This window comes from Nuphar pumila, chromosome 5, assembly GCF_984573655.1.
Source record: "Nuphar pumila chromosome 5, dmNupPumi1.hap1.1, whole genome shotgun sequence".
In the NCBI taxonomy this organism is placed as follows: Eukaryota; Viridiplantae; Streptophyta; class Magnoliopsida; order Nymphaeales; family Nymphaeaceae; genus Nuphar; species Nuphar pumila.
In genome coordinates this window covers 126,219,253-126,244,579 of record NC_143253.1, presented here as the reverse complement: position 1 = coordinate 126,244,579, position 25,327 = coordinate 126,219,253, and the positions used below count along the sequence as shown (strand labels likewise).

Below are 25,327 nucleotides of genomic sequence, written 5' to 3'. Positions count from 1 at the left end.
ATAACAAAAGCTCATTAAAAATCTTCATCTAGAATTGTGCAGAGAACAAGCTTAAGGGAATGAAAACAGCAGTAGACATCAGTAAACAATATCTCAAGTCTGCCTGTCTCTTCAACTTCAATGAAAGCCTATAGTGATATCCTTCTTTCACCATATTATGTAGGGCACGCTCAACATCCCCTAGTTTACAAGCATCAATTCTTCTCCTTTTCTTTTCTTTTCTTTTTCCATTCTTTGCATAAAAATGGATTGCCAAAACATGAGAAGGGGCATTAATCACACCTATCAGACAAGAAGGCCTACAACATCTAAATCATACATCAATATGAAGAATCAATTCCCTCCCCCACCTTTATGGAGGAAACTCTAAAGAGAAGGAAAATTTGAGGGAACACCACATTTCTAGTTACTCCCCTTCCCAGCCTAGTTGGCGAGCTCTTTTCTCCCACAAAGCTGTTACCTTTTTTTCGTTTATCAAGGACTTCTCAGCTCGTTCTCTGGCTTCCTCACAGATTTCTGTTGCAGCATTGCATTTCTCTGATTCTCTTTGGTATCCAGTCGCTACCCTTTTTGCCCCTACGAGTGTGAGGTTCATGTGATGCCTATGCTCTTCAGAAACAGCTGCGTGAAGCTTCAATTCCTCTGACACAAGATCTACAAATTGCTTCTCCATCTCCTTTTTCAGCTCTGAATCATGCTTCCCACAATCTGTGGAAGTTAGTGGGTATCGTGATTGATAAGCATACCTTAATGTTTGAAGTCAGAAATTTATCTCTAATAAAAAAAGTTTTTTTAAGAAAAAAAATACTTTTCTGTAAAGAAAAAAGGATGAATGTCATGCTTCAAGCCACCAGCAAAACAGTACCAAGGATTGTGTTCAGAGAGATTAAACTTGAAGCAGCTGCACATACAAGAATTATTTCAAAAATCAAGTGTCAGTTGATACATGCTTGGGTCTCGGGATTGGACACGGTTCAAGTCAAGGTCTAAATGGGCTAACTCAGGTGGAGTAGGTAGTCAGGGTCTGACAGGTTCCAGAAAAAAATTCAGTTCTCCCAAACGGTGCAGCAAAAAATTCCTAAATTTTGGGGGTTGGTTTCAGACACCCTAAGGTAGACTCTGACAAAATTGCAGGGTCAGAGGACGCGAGAACAGGGAGATATAGAATTTTAAAGTTGCTGAAAATTTCAGGACTATGCAGGAACAAGCTGGTTTTGGTGCAGACAAACTGGACTACAAAATCTAGTTCTTTGCACTGGAGACTCAATAAATCATGAAACTTGGAGGGTTGGTTAACATTGAAGGACCTTGGGTCCAAATTTCAGACCCAGATTCCTCATGGTTGGGTCTAAGGGATTTTACGAAGTCTGACAGGTTGGGATTCTACAGATTTCAGGTAGGGCTTACTTGAGTTTAGGGGGTTCACACTTGGTTAGGTGAAGGGAAAGATGATGCAGGCTCACTCAGACCTAAGGAACTCAGTGAGGGGCTTCTAAAAGAGGTTGGACTTGTTGATTGAGGTTGACTTCACCAGGGAATGCTTGAGATGATCAGAACCACCGGATTTTCGAACTTGGCCCCTCGTACACTTGAATGAACCTTGGGTAGCACCGCAGATCCAAAGAACCCCACACGACCTACTTGGGAGGTCTGTTAACTAGAGAGAGATATGAGCTAGGAGATAGAAGAAGAGAGAAAGGGAGGCGAGCCTTAGAGAGAGAGAGAGATAGAGACTTTCAAATTTCATTCCTTTCATATTCCTCAAGTGTGAAATACAAGGCCTCTGTATAGGCATAGAGGGCCTCATAAACCCTTTACACAATTCACAAAATACTTTTAAGACTCCTGAATTTAGTTAGACCTCCTTGGACTATAAGCTAATTTTAGTTAAGCCTTCCTAGGCTCCCCGTAGACTTGACTAATTTTGGAATCCTGACCTCCAGAATTAGCCAAGCCTTTATCTTCCCTTTTTTCTTTCTTAGAGCCCTCATAACCTAGCTTACACACCCTTCCAGCAAGCCCAAAAATAGAGGGAGACGCCCCTTGAGTGGGCCCCACCAAGCCCAGCTGGTAACCTACTGGATCCTTGGATCTGGGTCAATCTGATCCATATCATCGCAACTCCTAAGTTGTGGTTGGGCACCCCATAGATGAAGTAATATGGAGTCTCCATCTCAAACAAGAGTGAGTACAATGTACACCACTTTAAGTACCCATTGATCTCTCCCTACTACAATTTATTAGAGAGAAACTTTCCAAACTTATACAAGGTAAGTAGGTAACCAAATCAAGCTAACAAAATGGAGCCCTTTAGTACAGAAATAAACCACCAGACAAGTAATCCATTTAAAATCAACATGAAACAACACAGTAGAGCTGCACGATGCCAAATTCCATCTCGGAGTTGGAGATGAAACATCCCAAACATGAATGTGCTTAGGTAGGTGTGGATAGATCAGACAGCCATAACACATTTGAATCTCTGGCTCCTATTAAAAAGAGTTTGTTCACGATATCTCTCTAGATTTGCTGCCACAAATATTCTACTGAACATGCTTGTACAAAAGTAGTAAGTTCTCTACCCACAATATCCAATGGTCTTCAGGACTCGGAACTGAGGCAGGACTAGTTCCACTTTCCAGCAACAAGTGTCTGTGCTAAGATTGATAGATATCAAGAATTTATTAGCAGACGACACTTTGCAGCTATTTTCTGCAAATTCATTATTTGCTAGTTGTTTGTCGTATCCATACAAATTGGAAGTCACACACACACACACACACACACACACACACACATCCTACCAAAGTTAGGAGCCTACTGACTACTGCACGCTAACATGGGTTTTCAGGGTGTTTTTCACAAACCCGCAGATGCATTCAGCAAGATTTAGTCAGCTCAGCTGTAGTGGTGACAGAGAGAGAGAGAGAGAAGGTGGGGGTTAAATTAGTAAATTTATGTTCAAAACTCAACTTGGGTTAGTGTTAACCCAAGTTAAACAAACAGAAACAGAGATATGTTTAATGGAACATAAATATAGGTGTGTTTTTTATTAACACTAATAACTTGGGTGTTTTTAAAAAAAAATAACTTAGGTGTGTTTTTTAAAATTTCATATATATATATATATATATATATGAAAAGGTGGTAGCTGCTAGCCACTTTTCTAGCTAACCGCCATGCTTACCGGGCTTTCCAAGGGTTTTCCCCATGTATTACTTAAATCTGACCATACATATGTGTTCGGCACAGTTGATTTACTAGGAAACGACACTTGGATTATATTTTTTTGATGAAAAACATGATTTTTTAAGCCTTGAATATTTAGAACATACCTTGGGTTTAGGTAGATTCTCTCATCAAAAGCCAGATCAACCCTTCTAAATATGTTAGATTGGCAGGATTAATCAAAGCCATATTAGTTATAAGATCTAAATTTTTAAAATGAATAAATCAATGGTTGAATTGCAAAAACAATGCCATCCCTACAAGACATCCCCTAACCATGTATTTGCCTCGACTTAGAGCATGGCAAATAATTGTGTTTGATAATCCTAATGGCTAGATCCATTCCTATGATAATGAGATCAGCCTAGATTCGATGCATGTGAATGATAAGATGCAGCATGTGCCTCGATACTACAGTTGTTTATTATTCATTTATATTACTATAGTGTAAAAAAGAAAATAATTTACTGATCAGCAATTATCAACATAAATCTAATATAATGTATCGACATCATCAAAACAGTATCTTCTTTGATTTAGCCCTGTGAAACAGGAAAAGGAAACTACTGCAGTCATATAGAGTCTTGAACTTTATGATTAGATATTTGTCAAAGGAGATAGCAGTGTCCAAAAATTGGACTCACACCTTCAAAATGTCCTGTATATGGAGAAAATCATGTCTTATGATGTATCAATACTAATGTATAACCCAAAATGGAGTGTACTGGCAACATGAATTGTAGCATGGGATTGTCACACCTTTCACTATGTCCTACGTGAATTGAGCACATATCAATACTAGTGTGTTATTCCAACATGGAGTGTACTGGAAACATAAATTGCAGCATGAGAAGCAGATAAGGACTGATAATATCATAATAAGGAAGTGCAATTAAATTTCCAGAAAGGAATAAACTAGCATGGATTCACATATTTTGCAACTAGTTGTTTATGAACTTGATAAATTTGGAAATCAATCAACATTTCTATTATAATTTGCAATAAAAGAAAGGCTTTCATGAGATCATCACAAACCTGTAATTGAAAGGTTGACCAGCCCTGCAAAAATTTAAAAATAGAAAGCATGAGAAAAAGGTGACCCAAAAAAAAAGAAGATAGGAAAGAACATATCAAAGTTAGCTTATGACAATTTTCAGATGGCGGAAGAAGTTCAAAAAGAAAAACAAAACAAATGCACATATTGGAAGTAAACAGGAAGAAAGTTTTATTGCCTTTAGTTTTTTTTTTTGCTATCTTCCATCAGATTATCAAGTAAAATATTCAGATGGAAATAGTAGATTGTTCTTTCAAATCACAACAGGATCAACAGTAGAAAAGCCACTTAAAACCAGAGTTGTCAGTCGGGTAAGCAAGAGCAAGAAGCGATTCGGGAAGCGGGAAGCGAGGCACTTCCAAAATTTTAGGAAGCAGGAAGCGCGGGACAACTTAGGAATGAACCAGGAATCGTCTCGAAAATGAACCGGAAGTGAGGGGGAAGCATAAAAAGAAAAAAAAGTAAGAAAAATAAAAAAAAAACACAAAAAAAATAAGAGGAAGTGAGGGGGAAGTGCGCTAAAACACAAAAAAAATAAGAGGAAGTGAGGGGGAAGTGCGTTTCCCCACATGTTTTGGAAGCGCCACTTCGGGGAAGCGTGCTTCCCCATATGGTATGGCGCTTCTGGTAACCCTGCTTAAAACCACAAGAGAGTGAGCAGCAAAAGCACAATGGCTTGAATTTACATACAAGTTATTGACATTAATATACATGATACTTCCAAGGGCAGATGATACTATTAAATCAAATAAGCAAACAACATAGCTTATCAAGTGGTCCTACTTTGAACACTCAACTGAATCCTTTAAAAGATAGGCTTGTGATAACCAAGAATAGAAAAGAGCCACGCCTCACTTTGTTGAGTGCTACAAAAAAATGAGCAGTCCAATTTTTTCCGTAAAACTAATATCACTGCATACATTTCCTTTTTCCAACCTATCATTGGATTAAATTATCATTACAGGGGATAATTTGATATCCATTGTGAAAATGTCAAGTCTAATGTATGTTTGCTTTACAAGAAAAATTTATAGAACACTGACCTCAAGAAATGTGAAAAATGTAATTCTCTGCAAAGAAGCAGACTGCTCCATCAAATCACACAATCTTTTACTTACTGAGCCAACACTTGAACTCTAAAGTGCTACATGTGCATTGGCCACCTAGCACAATGTGCTTTAGATCAATGTTACCTATATTATAGCGTGGACTTTAATTCACAGTGACCTTCAAAGGCAAAGTAAGTTGTTGGCCAGCATGCACATTCCATGTGGTTATACAGTGGGACAATTCAACATGCATTGTGCAAGTGCCTTTTCTTTCCTTTTTCTTTTTTTCTGAGAGAAAGGAAAGTGCCCTTTTTTATTACATTACTCCCAATTGCATGGTTGGCTGGTATGGGTTGCATCAAAGGGGAGGAGTGAAAATTTTGTACACCATTAAAGGCCCCAAGTAGATGCTGCTATCATAGAAATCATTGACTCTTTTTACTAAAGCCAAAGAATTGAGTAAGCCAACTGAATTTGTGGCACTAGCCTCTTCTTTTTCCGCCTGACATTTTGTGTAATGGGTTGCCCACTTTTCCATCAAATTGAGCCAAGCTAACAAATTTATTCATCAAGTTCTCAAAAATGTGAAAAATGTGAACAATCCTTTACTTTCAATAACAGAACACTTATTTTCCATTTGAAATTGTCCATGGGCTATCTCCAAGAGTCTTAACTTCTATTTCTTATTACTTCATGTTGCACATAAATGATTTAAGCAGACATAACTGAATTAAGTCAAAAGTATTCAGTTAGGTTTTTAGTTAAATGCCCTTGCTTGAATCAATTAGCGACTAAATGATATACATCAAGTAATAGTAGAACTATGTGTTTCCCTCCCAATGAACTTTAGAAGTTTCTAAAAGTTTTGTGTTCATATCTTAAAACAAAATATTGTTCTAAAAAAGGAATAAGTAGCGTACAATAGAAAGTGATTTATATTCCCTACAAGTGAGTGAGGCTCACCACGAATTTCCACACACTTTCATGCTGCAGTGCAACTTGAAATCAATATTCATCTAAAATATATTCCGTAAAATCTTATATTTTACTATATTCAGATAGCATATTGACTACAAGACCTCACCTTAGGACTTTTCATCATATAACTTAGGCATAAGCTATCTCCTGATAGGTCTGCGGAAGTTCATTGCATGTGCCAAAAGGTATAAAGGGTATTGATTATACAGACAAAAGAAACACTGATCGGTATTTCAAATGTTTGTTGCATTTTATGAGCATGCCTTCAGCCAATGGAGTATATAGAAATTTGGAAACGTGATCTGGTTGATGATTGATGAGAAGCTCCAAAAGATCATGAGTTTGTGGGAAAGAAATAATAATACAAAAAATAGAGAAAATAACCTACATCTGAAATTCCATACTAGCATTCACATTGGAAAATCAAGATTAAATCAATTTGAACAAGGAGGTACCAGATATAACATCTACATAAAGAAAAATTCCAAGTAAACAAAAGAAGTAACTCAAGATGCAAGGCTCAATTCCCCTCCTGAGTCAGAGCCAGATATCACGATTTTTCTATTCAATCTAAATAAGAACAAAACAAGGCATAATAAAGAGGAAGAAAGCAAGTCTCATCTATGAAAATCCTAACACAGTAGCAACAAATTAGCCAAAGCGACATCTAAATACCATAATTTCCAGATCCATCACTAGATAAACTCTTGGAAGGAAATTTTCAACACGTAGCAACTAGATGATTTTAATGGTTGCGTAATTTGACATTGTTCAGTTCCAAGTTGAAATTACAATAAAACCCTTCACCACATCAGAAAACTTTTATCCACCAGAGAAAGGTAAAAACTAACTTCTTTTCAAAAAGAGAAACAATTGATTTACAAAATGTTAAGGAAAAGAAGAAGAAGAAGAAGAAGTTACGTAGTGGCAAATACTCTACCCGCGATCCCTCCAAAATCAAATGCCTAATGTAGAAACCCCAATGACCAAAACACTGAGAATATTTGAGAAACATTAAATGGGATTCTTATTAGCATTAGTGGTCACAAAATGGAAATTAGAAGGAAGTAGGAGACCGGATGATGTACAACAGATGCATAAACAATGCACATTCGATCACCCATAAAAGAAGAAGCTATCTCCAATTCAATCTAACATACCAACATCTCCTCACATCATTATGTGCCTCAAAGACACACCACCTAAAAACTTAGGAAGATCAAATCTAAACTCTCCCCCCGCCGCCCCCCCCCCCCCCCCCCGGCAAAAAAAAAGAAAAAAACCAACAAGAAATACCCCAACGAGAGAGAGAGAGAGAGAGAGAGGCAAATATCCAAGAGAAAAAAACAAGGTGGGGGAGAGAGCATAGGGCAGAAGGCAGAGTGAGAACCTGGCGCAATCTTGAGGAGTGATTCAGGAGGTGGGCAGTCGCAGGCACAGGATGGGCAATCCCCAGCACGCTTCGCCAGGTTTAAGCCCTTCTTAAGCCTCACGAAGAGGGCAGGCCCAGACACTGAGAGAACCAACACTCCAACCAGCATCAGCAGGCAGCACCTCAACCACCCCCCGGACCTCCGAAACGAAGACATCTCTCTCTCTCTCTCTCTGAGATCTGATCGCTTATTTCATCACAGAAACTGCCACCCCCCCCCCCCCCCCCCCTCCCAAAGTCCTGACCCTTTACTGATGATTATGTCTCCGTCAAACCAAGAAAAATTAAGAAGCACTCAAGTCTGTTCTCATTTATGTATTAGACTTTTAGGCATGACCTCCAAAACCAACGAGAAAAATACAGCCTAACATTCCACTACTAAATCCCATTTCAGATTTGCATTGAGCTCATATGGTCTAAAAGACTTACTAGAAAACAAGTGGGATTGTGGGTACCACACTTCTTCACACGGTTTCAAAGGTGTATATTTTGTCTTTAAATTAGTGATCAAAAGGTTGATTTTGCATGCACTTTGTGCCATTTTTTACATATTAATAATGTTTACCAACATATTTATATTCTATTACATCAAGTCAGAACAGCTTTCAGGGATTGGTATATTTGCTGTGGTACCTGTACTAAATAATATGGTCAATTTACTAGGTTCCCATATTAGTTTATTTCAAGTAGCGCGGATGTAGCCATATCTATTGGGATATAAATTTGCTGCAGTAGTTTGTACACTCAATTTTAGCAGTTTTTTTGTTTGTAGATCTAACTTTATGGATGTGATATACATAATTTCTTTAGATAATGTTTTGCAATGTGTAAATCTGTTTTGTAAGGACATCTAAAATCAACAGCTCACAGTGTACCAAGATTTTATGACACAACATATTTTTACATTGAAAAAAGATGACGCAAAGTGCAATTACTAGCAAACAAATCATTCTGGATTATGCATAGATGGTAGCAAATATATAACTTATCACGCACGCATGAGCTCTTCCTCGTGCTTGATTAAAATAGTCCATTTTTCTTAGCCACCAGAGGGACTTGAACGACCTTGGCTAGGATAGTGCCACTTTAACTAATCCAGCTACCATGATCAATCCATCCATGCAAATATTGTACAGAATCTCTTTCTCTCATGAGGGCGTGTGAATTGGTTGCAGTAAGCTTATTGAATCAGGTCAGGTAGGAATGAGGAACCAGAGCCAACTTGGATTCATACATGGTATAATTTTTGTCCTGGATCTGGAAGTGAATTGTGATCCGCCCATAATACTAGTGTTAAAAATAAACGAAAAATGACCATATTGTACACCAAAATGATGTGCTTACCAAAATGCCTTACAATTTTTTAAATCTCAATGTCCAGTTTTGTAATTTTTTTTACTTTAAAATGATATTTTTATCCTTTGCACAAATGAATTTCCTCCCGTTATGCAAACTTTCTCCTTAAAATGAGAATATGCAAATTTTCTCTCAAATATGTGAATTTCTCCTAAATATGTAATTTTTCTTTTAAATATGAAAATATGTGAATTTTCTCTTAAATATGTGAGTTTTTTCTTAAATATATGATTTTTCTCTAAATAAGTAAATTTTTTGTTAAATATAAAATATTAATCCTAAAAATACAACAAAAAAGAACATATAAAAACGTAGTTGTGAATGTTTGTGCCCCTTATGCGATTTTAGTAAAGGGAGGTTCGTAAGTTTTGGGGGCCTTTGCAACTCATGATTGCAAATGTTAATATATTTGTGAATGTCATGACACGTCAAACAAAGGGCCTCATGCATGGTATTTGGAAAAGTGACGCCAAGGGTTAAAGGAACTTTCAGCAATTCTTCAAAAGCGCCGCGAAAGCCTTTAGTGATACCTTAAAAGCATGAAAGCCTTTAGCGCACGATGATTCTACTGTCAACTCACCAAGTGAGTGGTAGGCAGCTACCACTCACTATATATATATATATATATATATATATAGAGAGAGAGAGAGATGTGTGGCTGCTCACTCTATAGGTGCTCAAAGAGAGGTCACTCATGTTGAGCGTCTATCGCACGGCACGATAGATGCTCAACATCATTTTTTGAAAAAAAACTTCACTAGCACACTAAACGTGTGTGCGGACCTTTAGCGGCACACCCAAGACCTTTATTGACGCACACTTTTAGCACACCAATAAAGGTCTTTTGTAAAAATTGATGTTAGCAGCTACCAATTTTTGTATATATATTAGTAACGATAGAGTACTCCCGAAGTACGGGGGAAAGCAAAAATATGTTCACATGCCATGTTTGGGGTGGGGATGGAGGACATGAAACAAGAAATGGACCGAGAATGGAGGTGAAAATAAAAACTTGTGTGGGGATGGACTTACACTTTTTTCTACCCTGCCTCACCCTGATCCTGTTAGTAAAATTACTAAAATACCTTTAGTTATTTAATAAAATTATATATAACTTCTATATATATTCTTAATATTAAATTTATAATCCTAAAGCCTAAAACGACCCTTTCAACTTTTTTAGTTCTCCTTCCTTTCTTTCGATCATCGCGGTTGACCATTTTGGCATCCTCTCAAGGCTCTATGTGCTGCTCCACATGACAACTCGACCCTCTCGATGACTCAACCTCTCCTCCTTCTAACGAACACAACAGTAAGAGATGGGGACAATAAATTTGGTGAGATGCGAGAACAAGAACGGGGACAAGACGAGGGCGGGGATAGAGACAGAGACGATAAATTTGAGATGGGACAGAGACGGAGGTCTAAAGTCCCCCCTGTCAAGGGGATGGATTGGAGATGAAAGTCACTATTTTGAGATGGGTCGAGGATGGCGACCTTGTCCTCCACACTCACCCTGGTCCAGTCCACGGCCATCCCTAAGAGTATCTACTCCCACCTAATGGAAGCTTTAAATTTTCTAAATTTTTGAGTTTTTTTATTGATAAGACCTTATAGATATGATCTACAATTATTATTTAGTGGAAAACAAGTTTTGGATCTTGTGACTATGGCATACATGTAGGTTTTTTAAGATCTTCAAAATAGATGACTCATAATGTACCAAAATTTTATGACTTAAAAAATTATATTTTTATGTCCAAAAAACATGATCCAAAACACGATTCCTATCAAATAATCTATGTTGAATACATATATAAGGTCTATTTGAGAAGATGCAACAACTATGACTTCTACGTGGGAGTAGGTGCTCCCGAAGCACCATAATCTCTCTCTCTCTCTCTCTCTCTCTCTATATATATATATATATATATATATATATATATATATATATATATATATGCAAAAAATGATCGTACGTCTAGTTGTGAATGTCCCGATAACCTACATAACCATGAGGTGAAAATTTGCATATTTGAGAGAAAATTTGCATATTAGAAGAAAATTTACATATTTGAGAAAAAATTTGCATGTTATTTGAGAGAAAATTTGCATATTTGAGAAAAAATTCATTTATTTAAGAGAAAATTTGCATATTCTCATTTTCGAGAGGAAGCCGGAGGAAATTCGCTTGTGCCAAGGGTAAAAAAGTCCTTTTAAAGCCAAAAATTTGCAAATTTGGACATGGTACGGATTTCAAAAATTGTAGGGCATTTCAAGAAACACGCCATTTGTGGCATATAGTACGATCATTTTTCTAAAAAATAAAATGGTGAAAAGGAAAAATGTAATCCATCTTGTTTGGAGGCCTCATGATATGTCTTAAAAACTGCATGTAAATCATCCGCCAAATTGATTGCCTCAATAAACATAATTTTTGTTACTTCTTGAATGAGTGGCCATAAGTGGAAGAGGAAAACTCTGTACCTTGTCCAGCTTAGCTCTGTCTTAAGTTCCATTTCCTCTCATTTTAGAGCATAACTCTGAGTTTAGAAACAATGGTGCAAATGAAATTCCTCTATGTTGTAAAAGTCCAAGGTAGAAGATAACTTGGGGATTTGAAAAAAGCTCCGAGTTAAAACCAACTTAAAATTGAAGCTCAGTCTTAAGTTCCATTTCCTCTCTCATTTTAAAACTCCAAGTAGTATTCATCTAACCAGCTCTGTATGAGCTCTACTTCCTTTCTTCTTTGCTCCATAAGCCAATCGGGGTCTTCTTTTGTAGCGAATCGAAAATCCAGGTGATGAGCTCCTGAGGCCAAGTGGGAAAACCATGATAATTAAGACTAACTTGTTGAGTGAGGTTGTAAGGAGAAAAAGTTTTACCTCTAACCACTTACCGTTCTCAGTGACAATGGCTACAATGCTAGCAGATATGTTCTTGAGGACACTGCATTCTTGTTGAAAGATATAATCCAAGGTTAGAACTACCAATTACAGAGTTCCCTCAAGTTTTGTGCAGAAAAGAGAATGTGCACGATTTTTCCAATGTTTGGTTACAATGCTAGCAGATATATGCTTCCTCTTAACTGGGCAAAAGCATCTTCTACCGCCTTGTTGTTTCACTAAAGGCACATTTGGTGAAAGGAATTGATTTTCTCGTACGAAAGTAAATCACAAGTGAAAATAAATCATATTGTTTAGAATCCTATGTATCAGTTCCTTGTGTCTGTTTTCAACTATATGATTTGAGATGTGATTCAGTTTGTCATTCTTGTTTGATGCTAATAACAAGTTGGAGATCCAAGCCTTTATTAAATTGGAATCGATTTCATGTCCAAATATGTTGGATCAAATATCATTAATTTAGTTATAGTTTAAGATAAAATTCAATTTTAAATGTATTATATGCAAAATTAAATATATTTGAATGAATAAGTATTTGATCTAATACAAACGGGGGCTCCGCTTGTTTTGTAGGAGCTGTTAGTGCTTGTTTGGTAGGAGCTGTTAGCGCACGTCACCATGTGCTGGGACGTTGCAAGTTCAAAACCCAATGGTATGTTGTGTAACTTGTGGGGGTCTGCCTAACCCCAGCTTGCCTATAAAAAAAATATTTGATCTAATATTAAATCCAATCGTGGTTCTATTTGATATAGATCTGATCAGGTTGTGTCAGTAAATTTTATACTGGACATATCTACTTTTTCACACACACACACAGATCAAAAATATAAAAACAAATTATGAGTGAGAAGAACTTCCATGGGAACTTTAGTCACATGGGTGGAGGTGTAACTTCAAATCCCATGAAAGTTTTCCTGACCAGGATAACTTTGGATAATAGATCTCATGCTTGATTTCAACTTATTATTACATGAGAAAGTAGTTGATTTTATATAAAAATGAGTCACTTTCCCACTATCTAAATGTGACGTAAAGGAAGTCCAAGAAGTGAGGAACAGAAGGAAATGAAAGAGAACTACTCTTGAAGGAGCAAGTGTCGAGAAAAAAAACAGCAGAAAGGGAAGCCAATATACATACCCCCCTCTGCTCCAAGGGTCCAACATGCCGTTTGAGAATATTATATTACTACCAAATCTTCTCAAGACTTTTTCAATCCTCTGCACCCAATGACAACATAAATCAGTAACTAATTGAACCCAATATTTTCACAAAAGCCATTTCATGTCCAAAAGTTTGCTATGCATGATTCACTAATACAAGAAAAGTTTCACGCATATGGATCATGTCTTTTGCTTAGGCACACTTGTCGCTAAAGATTGTAGAGAATCATAGGACTCGTCTCTTGGTATGAAAATTGAATTGTTACAAACACCAGTTACACTGGTAGCTCTTCATGACCTGAACATGTAAGTAGTACTTTCCAAAAAGGCTGAAAATCAAATAACTTAAAGCACATTAACATAGCCAAAGAAATGAAGGTAGCCTTGACCAGCATATTCAGCTCAGCTAAGCAAACCAATACACCATGCTACACACATCATACCAAGAAACGGAGAGACCAATGGACTTGAGAACGGTATCTTAAATTCTTCATTGTCAAGCCAGACATACTTGACAATTTTCATGACAACATCGATCTTCGTATGTTCGACTATAAGTTTTCACAAAGCCATGAACTGCAGAAAAGAAGAAACAAAATAGCACACTTGGCATTGGAAATGTTAGTTCTCAACTCACATGGCCACCAAACTCGGTTGTGATCCAATGAGGTCTTGGTTGTACCCCGAACTTCATCATGCAATTTTCTGTCAATTGTGTGTAACTGAAATTGTATGGAGAAAACATACTCTGTTCAGAGATACTGTTTGGCATCACCATTTCTGTGCATGCCTGAGAGAGAGAGAGAGAGAGAGAGAGAGAGAGAGAGAGAGAGAGATTCATGTTAGTATTGAGTACTGAGAAACCATGTAAAGATGATAGCTATTTACTATCTAGGAATCATGAGAAGATTACTATATATGAGAGAGTTCATTTCAGTGTGGTCATTGAAGAACCATGCAGGGATAGCATCATGTATGGATAGAAAGGCATTTCAACATTGGGTATATAATGGGCCAACAGCCAAATGCCATCCTATTATAGCACTCTTTCACAAAATACATGGATAATTGATCAGAAGAATCTTAACGAACATGCTGTCTTTCAAGAGTATCAGAGCCGATCAAGACCATGGTCTCGGCGAGTCACCATGTAGAGCCAAGTTCAACTGCATTTGCCTTGTTCTCATCTGCATTGTTGGGCAACTTGGAATGCAACACCATTCAAGACAACCAAGCCATGAGACCTGTGTTCACAAAGATTGAATGGCAGCACCAACTTGGTGCCAGTTTAACAGTCCTTGGGTGCTGATACTCTTTGTCATACAGACATGAGCATATCCACAACCAAGTCCCAAGTAGAGCCCAAGTTTATAGGTTAGCCTAGAATATTGTATCTGAATGTGTATTTACTTTCTTTTTGTTTTTTCTCTTTACCTGCCAATTCCAACCATTCAGGCCATGAGTTTCTGTTCCATTCTCTAATTCAAAGCATTTCTGGGTTTGTGAGTAGTTGTAATACAAACTTGCAGCAGAGAACACTTTAGTGAGTGTAGCTGCTTCAGGAGGGAATTTATCAATGATCCTGCACATCTTCCAAATAAAACAATAAAAAGACATTAGAATAACAAGAAAATACATATATTCATATGCTTTGCAAAAAAAAAAGAAGGAAGAAAACCAACGAATTTTACAACAAACATATTATGGATTCAACCAAGTTTGTATTTACTTATGTGACATTGAAACTAAGTTGGCTTGAGTTGGAGTTTGTTTCAATACCCAGGTCTTCAAAACTTGAGGCCTATTGCACTGGGTCATCATAGTATGGGTTTGGCCTATTTTGGATCAAGCTCAGCATCGAGGCATAACCTCTTCACATGGTTTCTAGATCAGTTTATTGTACAGGTAGGACCTGATGGCTATCTAGTCCAGGATATCTTCGCGGCCCAATGAACCAAATAAGCATATAGCTCACTTTGGGTCAATTCAGTCAGGGCTTGGAGCCTGTATTTTGTTTACTAGAGCTGAAGATGAGTTGGATATGGGTCAGTTTGGGGTTGACCCACATCTAGATTGATCTAAGATGAGGCATTGGATGTAGGTCTGGTCATTTGGGTAAGTTCATATCCGAATTTATTACAAATTAGATCTACCCATATCCAATCTACTTGTAAATGATATTATTCATCTCATTTCTTTTAATAAAGTGAGAGCATACGAGACAAAAAGTGAGAAAGATGCAGTTTATACTGCATGCATGAACCATATCCTTGTTCACGTGCAACCATGTATTCTATGACAGATCCAAATCCAAACCATTTCCCATAAGGGCACTAATATAAGGTTCTGTATCCTACAAGACAGATATGGGCCGACTGCCGTGTGATGGGTCAGTCATGTATCCAACTCAGGTCAGCCCCACTAAAGCGCGATGTGCATTAGAGAAAGTCTGACATTCTGGCAGCCTGACACAATTCTTATTGAGCTGGGACTGGGTCCCTGGTCTTATGGGTCTCAGGCTCAGGACCTGGGCCAATGTAGATAGGTAGTCTGTTCAGCTTGGCTGGATTGAGCCTGGAATTCTTTACTGATTGGTCCAGGTTAGTCCCATCCCAGGTCTTAATGGGTCTTGAGCTGCACATGCAGCCCAATCCCAGGCCATCCTAGGCCCCCAGCCCAGCCTGATGTCCTGAACAGGTCTATGTGCTGGGTGCGGTTTCTTCGGGTTGTAAAAAAAGTCCTACTTGTTACCTAATATACAAGTCCTGTGGACTAGGATAAGGTGCAGTTAGCAAGAAATACCATGACCATTGTTTAATTGGTGAAGAACTCAATTACCTCTTTTATAGGATTAGCTGGTAATGGCATCATGAAACTCGCCTTCATTGGGTAGTTCACCATTGAAGTATACACAAAAGCTCTCCACAACCAATCTCTGGCGGAATATACTGAAGTTACATTCCTGCAACACATACCATATATTATTTTTCATTTTAAGGATTGAATAAAAAAACAGTTATTGGGTCTCTCTCTAGCCTTTTGTGTTGGGAGAGGGATTTTTATTTTTATTTTTTTTTGTGTGTGTGTGTGTGTGTGGGGGGGGGGGGGGAGTTAGTGTCATGTTAAATCAGTCACTCTGATGATGCAAGTCAATTCTCTTATATTTGAGTACACAAAATGCAAAGAGAGTGTTACTTGCAAGCTCTAAAGTCCCTGCTTATATTCAATAGCCCCTCCTTTTGGGAACCCATCGTTATCAGTTCATTCCAACTCTTCTTTATCACGTTAAAGCAATTAAGGCTTGTGTCCTGCAAAAAAAGAGTGAAGGTGCAGCCATAAATGAGCACAAATTTGAGCTTAACTCTGTAGAGAGAGAGAGAGAGAGAGAGAGAGATTCTTCGAACTTTGTAAACTTTAGAAACTGTATCATAAAAGCTTGTCCATGGAGTTATCTCGTCAAAGTGTAGGATTGGTGCTGAAGATGCTACTGCCCCCAAAACTATGTGCGGGTATTTCAACCTAAACCAGGCCGCTAACACTAAAGGCAAACAAAGAAAAAGAACACAAAAAATGAGAGGATGAGGAAAAAAAACACCAATAATGAGAGAGAGAGAGAGCCGAAAGTAATTCAACATTACCACTCATGAAGATCAACAAAATGTTGAACCCATGAACTGAACAAGAACAAAAGCCAAAACAAATAAATAAAGCACAAGAGAAAAGAACATCAGACAGATAAAATGGGCTCACGCCGGAGCCGCTTGCCCAGATTGCGACAAAGGATAGGTAGCATCAGCAGGAGAGAGTGGAAGATCACTAAGATGCATACGCAAGATCGCATAAACATCTACCAAGATTTTATGCACCAGGTTTTGAATGTTAACTGGAATATGACGAAAATGAGCATCGTTTCGCGCCATCCAAACAAACCACCAAGAAGTAAGCAACCACGTCCGCCAGATGAACCTCCACCTCTTGCTGCACCTAATACAAACCGGCCGCAAGATCAGATCTAGCGCAAAGGACTCCTCCTTAACAAATACTTCTGGATGCCTCCAAGTCCTGCTAAAGATTTCCACAAATATTAGGCAAGACCAGAACAAGTGAAACGTAGATTCTTCTGCAGCTTGACAAAGCACGCACCAACTCGGGAGTTGAATGCCCCACTTCTTTAAATTACTGTGGGTCTGGATCCTATCGTGCAAAATTAACCAAGCCAGGACTCGAGAACGGGGGGAAGGACCCTTCGCCCAAAGCACATCCTCGGGCAACCAATCAGCCCCTGGCGGTAGCAACGATCTATAGACTTTTTTGGTGAGAAACTCTCCGCTTGGTGCCAACGCCCACTGCAACCACTGACCAAAATTTTTGGAGACCTCAAAATGGTCTCTAAAGCAGGCTAAAGCCCTCAACCACGATTTACGCAAGTGCGAGAGCGCCAAACCTCGGGTTCCTAGACGAACCAGGATAAGAGTTGGATCCCCATATTTAGCAAGAAGCAAACTAGCACAAGGGTTATCCGGTTAGTGGGCCAACCAACATTGCTTGGCGACAAGAACAATGCTTCGCAGTCTGGGCGCAGGAATGCCTAAACCACCCATACGCCGAGGTAAGACCACCGAACGCCAACCAATCAAGTGACGCTTACCTTTGAGTTGACACTCAGACCATAGAAAGTCAGCCAGCAAGCGCGTCAGCTGCTTCTCTACTCCCACAGGCATCACAAACATAGACATGAAAAATTCTGGAATAGTTGAAAGAACATGTCTGACTAAGGTTAGACGGCCAGCGTTGGAGAGATAAGACGACTGCCACGAAAGCAATTTGCGCTTCACTTTTTGAAGTGTCGGAGCCCAAGCAGCTGAAGAGAGGTGCTTCACTTGTAACGGCAAACCAAGGTACATAATAGGCAAGTCAGAAGTAGTGCAATTAAAAATTCTCTTTCTAGCTGCAAGCATATTGGCATTAACATTGAACATGGAAATAGAGCATTTGGTCTCATTTAGAGAAAGCCCGGATAGGGAGAGAAAGAACTGAATGATAAGCTTGAACCTAAGCATCTGTTGAACATTTGCACGACCAAAAATGATCATATCATCAGCATAAGTAAGAATATGACTCGGGAAGTCGGAAACCTGCAAAGGATCAATGAAACCCGATACAACAGCCCGCTTAAGCAAGACCACAAGACCCTCAGCAACTGCATTGAACAATAAAGGTGATAGGGGGCACCCTTGCCGCAAACCCCGCCCTAGCTTGAACCGATCTCCTCTAATACCATTGATATTTAACATGGCCTGGGCATTTGAGACCAGCTCTCTCACCCAACTAGAAAAACGACGACCAATACCGAAATTTGCTAATATTTGAAATAAGAATGGCCAATGCACAGAGTCAAAAGCTTTATGAAAGTCTAATTTAAGGACAAAGTAAGGTTGACCGCTATGCTGCAAGGAGTGGACAACCTCGGATGCCATGATGAACGAGTGTTGGACCCTCTTATTACGGATCAAGGTGAACTGAGAGTCTGAAAAAATATGGTTAGCCACCGATTTTAGCCTATTCGTCAAAACCTTGGCAAACATCCGATAGAGAGCACTCATAACTGAGATTGGTCGGAATCGAGAAATATCATTGGCCTCATCATCTTTCGGAATGAGCGAAATAATAGCAACATGCAAATGATAAGGCAGTCTGGAGTTACGATGGAACTCATCAAACATACTCACCACGTCTGATTTAACACAGTCCCAAAAGATTCTAAAAAAGTCGACATGAAACCCGTCAATGCCAAGCGTTTTCCAACCCGACAGATCCTTAATGGCCGAAAAAATCTCATCTTCAGAGAACCTTCTTTGCATAGATCTGGCTTGCTCAGGTTGAATTGAGCCAACTAGGATATTACCAAAGACACCATCCGCAGTTAACGAAGCAGAATATAAGTCCTTAAAGTATAGTGAGACTGCCGGATTAACATGCTGATTGAGATAAGAAACACCCTCAATGGAGATAGAAGGAACAACCTTCCTCATATGACGATGGGAAGCATATGAGTGAAAAAATTTAGTGTTGTCATCATCAGCCGCAAGCCATTTCACCCTAGACCTTTGCTTCCAACGAATTTCCTCTTTGATCCTCCAGCTTTTCAAGAGTATAGTTAATTCTAAGGACCTGGCCTGAAGACTGAGAAGTTGCAAATCAGAAAGAGAGTCAGGAGAAGACATAGACTGATACAACGCAGAAATCTCTTGATCTCATGCGGCTATTTGCTGAAATTTCTCCACCTTACGACTATGAAGCCAAGTTTTGATATCCTTAACTAGACGAGAAAGCTTATTTTGAACACGTAGCGCGGCCCAATGCTCATCAACAGTTTTGTTCCAAGAATTAGTAATAACCGAGAGAAAATCTGGCTCCTGAAGCCACCATTCTTCAAACGCAAAGCTCCTAGTGGGTTGAAAGTCATCCCCCCAATGAGTGATGATCTGCCCATGATCCGAGATAGAGGGAGCAAACAACACACACTTAACGTCGGGAATGAGGTCCAATAAATTAGGGGTGACAAAGACCCTATCAAGGACCCTACAACACGGACGAGACCACATATTCAACCAAGAGAAGCGCTCCCCGGTTAAAGGAATAGGGTAGAGAAAATGACGGTGAACAAAGTCTTGGAAACCTCGCATAGAGGGATTAGGAATTACGAGGTTATTAGAGTCATGGATAGATAACAAACAATTGAAATCCCCCATAAGAAGGTGACAATCCGCGCTGGAAACGACAACCCTATCCAAATCATCCTAAAAAGTGGGTCTCATGGCGGCGAGATTAGGTCCATAAACAATAGAAATCACTACTCTTCTATCAATTGTCTGCAAATTGAAAGCAACAGACAGAGAGAAAAGACCCACATGATTTACCGCTGGCTTATAGAAATAGTCAGCTCCCTGCCAGATGCTAGAAACGACCACGAGCGAGATTACCTCCATTTTAATTTCACATAAAGCAAGAAGGTCGGGCTTTTGCTCCCTAACCCAATTAGCCAGAAACAGGCATTTAGTGGGACAATTTAAGCCCTTAACATTCCAACAAACAGTCTTCATGGAACAAAATCTGGAAAAACCCGTGGTTGAGAGAGAGAGAGAGAGAGAGAGAGAGAGAGAGACTCACTTCCGCCATAAGACCCACCAAAGACCACAACAGGGCAGTCCTCTGCAGACAGATTTAGCTTGAGGCTAAGTATCAATGTGGCATAATCAGCCAATGCCTGTTGAGAACTCAAATACCCAAGCGTCCTTGACGAATTGTTGGACTCCTTGCCGAAAGGCAATGATTCCCCATAAAATCTATGCTGCAAAAGGAAGATGCCACCGAACATTATTATCATATAGAGAAGACAACATTGGCACCAACCCTAAGACCCATTTAGGACCAGACTCGTATGCCACTTGTTCAGGCATACAGAAACCAGGTCTGGAACATCTACTTCACATATATTGGCATTCATTGAATCTTATTACATGGATTTGGTCATCTGTCCAGCTCATCTTCTGCTAATGAAATGGGATTGCTATCTCTGTTACATGAGTATTGGTTTTGGCCATGTGCTGTGGTTCCTAACAATATGGATTTAGGCAAGTCATACCATTTTTGTGAAACCAAGATTGAACTCATTGCCATCAGTATTGAGTCCATAGGACTAACATTGCCTTACCATGATTGGGATAGCGGACGCAAAGCTATGGAATTCAGGTATAGGTCTTTTGTCGAAATGGAATGACCTTACTATTTATCCACCAGACAAGTTGGCTAAGCAACCATTTCTAAAGAAAAAATCATCAACTCCATTAGTTAACTCACTTCAATGAAGACCAGAAGAGCGCGAAATTTGGGGGCGATATCGAACATGAAGCCAGTGTTGTTAGCAAACCACTCAATGTTGCCTTCATTGCCAGTGTACACAAATATTGGAGCTCTACGAGAGGGTCCATCCCAAAACTCTGAGTTGGTGAGGTACTTCTGTTGGAAGACTTTGTAACTCTGTGGGAGGAAAGTGAAGTGGTCTAGGATTTGTGGGAAAAAGTTGGTTTTGTATGAGATGTTGGATCTTGGTGATGGTGTTTGGATTAGAGACTGAGGTGACAAGAATATGGGAATGGCTTCTATGGCAGAGATGCAACACCAAAGTTGGAGGAGAATGGAAAGAATTGAAGCCATTCTCATTGCCTTGTGTTTGTGGGGAACCATTCTCCAATATAATTGTAGAGATAATATTATCTGAAAACAGTATCTAAAAACATTATCTGAAAATGATGTTTTTGTTCCATTGCTAATTAACTAGTCAGCTGTTCATAGCTAGCAATTTTCCATGACCAATGATGAGAGTTAAAAGAAATATTTCTCTTTTTACTTAAATAGATATGTTTGAAAATGAATGGCCAATGTATGAACACCTTGGCTTGTTATTTTGACATTGGAAAGCTGATGGCATTTGTCTTTACTGATTGTGGGAATGTACATGATTGTTTTTATCTATCGCTTTTAGTAGATATAAGCAAGGTATAAAGTTTTTGGGGCCCTAAGTACAAGTCTTCTTTTCAATTTTCTGGCAAGGATGTGGGAAATTTTCACTTTTGCGAGGAAAAAGGAATGAGTTCTTCCAGCTGTTTCTAAACATGGCAAAGTTTTCTCTCAAAGTTTCTCCACCTGTGGTGTGTTAGGAGAAATCCGCTTATTCAGATAAATGGAATAAAATGGGATACTCTATTACCTTTATCCTGATAAGTGGGTGCAAACAAAAACACTTAGAACAAAACGGGGGCTCCGCTTGTTTGGCAGGAGCAGCTAGTGCACGTCTCCTTGTGTTGGGACGTTGCAAGTTCAGATCCCATGGTATCGTTGTATAACTGGTAGGGGTCTGCCTAACCCGCCTTTCAAAAAAAAAAACACCCGTTAGACATCAGGCTCAATCGCTGCTCCCACCTTGCAAACAAAATTTATCATTTAATGCTTTCCTCATGATTCTTTTTCTTTTGTAACAAACATGAGAAAGATTTTTCCCAGGATCAATTTTCAAGCATAAAATGTCCACAAGAATCAATTTTCTTTCCTATGAAAAATATTGCCTTCCAAACATGCCCTAAAAATGCTGGATACATGTCTGTTTTCCATTTCTCTGTAATACTGCCAGTTTTCCAAGGAAATAGCCTTATTTTCAAAATAAAGACTTGAATTTTTCTATGAAAGTTCTACTGAATATAAGGGAGAATAGGCGTTTTCTCAAATGCTGGTGCTATTTACGAAAGGAATTTTCAACAAACAGCCAATTATTTGGTTGAACATCCTAAGCTCCAAAAAATCGAAATAACAGACAATAAATGCCAAAAACACACATTCACTCATAAAAACACGCCTCATGCACATACACACAAACACGGATAAATGTTACTATCTTGTGAAGAGTTATTAATTTTTTGAATAATTTTTATGTGGATTGTTTTCCATTTGACCTAAACTGTCCTAGACTGTTCAGCCTATCATGCTTATTTCTATGCTGTGAATTTTGTCATATTTCACGTGAAATGGAGGAGTTTAAAGCAGCAAAGCCTAAAAGGTCCAAGTTGGTGAAGGCCAAATGATTCTACTAGTTTGAGAACTTTGCAAAGTTTTCACTTGACCCCCAAACGTAGCTCAAGGCTACTACTTTGAGGGGGCGTTTGATTCTGCGGGATGCCCTCTGTGTGTGTCCCACGTGTGCCAGCACGCCCATGCAAACACGGGATTTGAGGATGAGCGGGACATTGCGACGTGTTTTACTGTCCTACTCTGTTCCGCCCTTCCCCTGCAATAGGAGAGGGCAGGACAGAAATCATTTTGATGCCATCCATCCGACGAGACATCGGAAAAAAGAGTAGAGTCCATTTCAATGACGGGTATCCCTTGAGATCTACCACACCCAAAGCCAAAGAAGTGAATATGATACCCAAATAATGATGGATATGTAAAAAGAAGGCTTCTTTCTAATCCTAAATGAAACGTAACAATGTGGTGATTCGTATCTGTATCTATTTACATAGTTTGAATGACTCCAACGGATTTATACTCAGATCTACCGCTGTGATGAATGAAACTACTTGCAACAAGGAATTAGGAATTGCAATAAAAAAAAGAGACTTCAATGGAAAAGTTTAGAGAAAATAACGAGGAAATAAGCAAGCAAAAGTTCATAATAGGTTCCACAAAAAAAAGTGTATCTGTCTCACTATGTCACATGGGTGCAGGTGCGGTGATTCGGCACTTCCAAAAAACTCGGGTGCGGGGTGCGGCAGGGGCAAAAATGTAATATATATATATAAAAGGGGGTCATGGGTTCCCTCGGCGCGGGTCCGGAGTCCAATTTTTTTTTGCTGGTGTGTGTGTTTGTTTGAAGACTCGTTACCCACGTTCTGCTTGTTGTGTACTTTGAGGCAACGAGACAAAATTGATGAAACGAAAGGATTGGCAATCCCAGCCTGTTGCGTTCTGCTGATTGTCATGATTCAATCATGTCTGAAACTCCCTGGTTTTCACGAAAAAAAATATAAGCGCAAGGTTTGATGTGGTTTGTTGGAGAGAGAGTCTTCATGAGGCCTATGACTCCACTGTCATGCCATACGATTTTTCAAATTTCATTTTATATACAGCTGCACAGAGATGACAGCTAAAAGAAATTTATTGGATTTGACATGTGAAAAAGAGAGGTCTACACAAGGCTACAACTGGAGCACCAAGATACTAATAGTTTTTATTCTACACAAGGCTACATCGCGTCAGGAGAACATTCAATACTAATAGCCAGCAAGGCTACCACCATCATTATTCATTTATTATGGAGAGAGAAAATCCTTTAAAAAAAGAAAGATCTGGATGGTTTTAAAAGTGCCCCTTTATAAAACAAGAGCAGCAGTTGAGCAACTGTCAACCGATTTTTTTTAATTTCGCAGCCCATTTCACAGGGCAAATTTAAAAAAAAATAGACCGAAATGATCCTGGGTGCGGTCAACGCACCTAGGATCGGGTTGACCGCACCCGGTGCCGCATCCGCGTCGAGTCGCGTCGATGCGGGTGCGGCACCCTGCTAGCCGAATCCCTGTGACATAGCTATCTCATCTATTTATAAATGAAACCCTAATCCTAATGAATCCAGATCTAGCATGAATCACCATGCAAACCCATTGTTTCTATCTGGTTGGATTGCAACCCCAAGAGATGTAGGTTAGGGTGACGGGTTGTAAGTGCACCTCCCTCGTTCTCTCGTACTCTGCACAGACCACCAAAGAAAGCCCTCAACTCAGTCCGTCATGAATTCATAACTTGACCCACTCAACAATTGGATCACCTTTTTGTTGGATATTTGGGTTTGGGTTCAACCTGTAGTGTGACCCCATTTGACACTAATGAGGGGTTAGTGAGCTGTTAGTGGGGTAGGAGTTACAAGAACCTGAAGGGGTTCACATTTTGTAACCAGCCCCCCTTATCCTTTACTATAAATATAAAGCTTAACTACATGATGAGAGAGTAACCTACAGTTGGTGTTCTCGTAATTCTCATTTGGGTTTAGGGTCTTGCTCACCATCGACTTGAAGGTTTGGGCTCATCATAAGCGTCGATAGGCTGAGAAGAACACCAAGCACTCTCCCTTTGCATCGACCATAGTGTCTACCAGTATGTATTGAATTAACATTCTGGTTCTGTATTATAGCATACCCCAACACTTCCTCCAATGAATTCAAATCAAACATACATGGATCAGAGTCCCCTTGGTGATTCTGGACACGTTTTGCACTTGCATCACCTTCTCGTAGCATGGTAGCATAATGAGAATGTATATAACCTTATTTCATTCTAGTTGGGACAAGAGATAACTTAGATAATTGAAATCTTAGTAGCTAAAGAAAAAGAAAACAAAACTAATTTCCATAGTATCTGCCAGCAAAATGAGAGCAGCCTAATAAACCGCAAAAACAGGGTTGTGGGAGAGCAATAAGAGCATTGTGTTGCTAAGGGAACTGGTGGAGTACGACACCCTGGATGACGAGAGTTCAGTAGCTGAAACCGTTCCGTTGATCATAAATTCATTAACTAAATCACCATAAGAATCACATCCCTAATATCCATGAATAATT

General features: G+C 39.1%; 2 protein-coding genes across 4 annotated transcripts; both read right to left on the bottom strand.

Moving 5' to 3' along the window:
- On the bottom strand, window positions 1-8,124 carry LOC149838586 (uncharacterized). Of its 2 annotated transcripts, none has more exons than XM_090007743.1 (3): window positions 7,700-8,124; window positions 4,264-4,287; window positions 1-708 (listed from the first exon to the last, which is right to left on the bottom strand). In XM_090007743.1, exons 1-3 carry the CDS (start codon window positions 7,896-7,898, stop codon window positions 407-409), a joined length of 525 nt encoding a protein of 174 aa, XP_089863869.1. In that variant the 5' UTR covers window positions 7,899-8,124; the 3' UTR covers window positions 1-406. The 2 variants fall into 2 exon arrangements, with proteins under 2 accessions (XP_089863869.1, XP_089863870.1); XM_090007744.1 differs by having other exon boundaries at window positions 1-687.
- Window positions 8,125-11,563: 3,439 nt separating this feature from the next.
- LOC149838585 (alpha/beta-Hydrolases superfamily protein) lies at window positions 11,564-21,403 on the bottom strand. Of its 2 annotated transcripts, none has more exons than XM_090006675.1 (10): window positions 21,024-21,403; window positions 20,334-20,514; window positions 16,568-16,701; window positions 16,359-16,471; window positions 16,002-16,125; window positions 14,598-14,753; window positions 13,801-13,953; window positions 13,141-13,220; window positions 11,997-12,053; window positions 11,564-11,908 (listed from the first exon to the last, which is right to left on the bottom strand). In XM_090006675.1, exons 1-9 carry the CDS (start codon window positions 21,384-21,386, stop codon window positions 12,023-12,025), a joined length of 1,335 nt encoding a protein of 444 aa, XP_089862801.1. In that variant the 5' UTR covers window positions 21,387-21,403; the 3' UTR covers window positions 11,564-11,908; window positions 11,997-12,022. The 2 variants fall into 2 exon arrangements, with proteins under 2 accessions (XP_089862801.1, XP_089862800.1); XM_090006674.1 differs by having other exon boundaries at window positions 11,997-12,046.
- Between the last annotated feature and the right edge of the window lie 3,924 nt (window positions 21,404-25,327).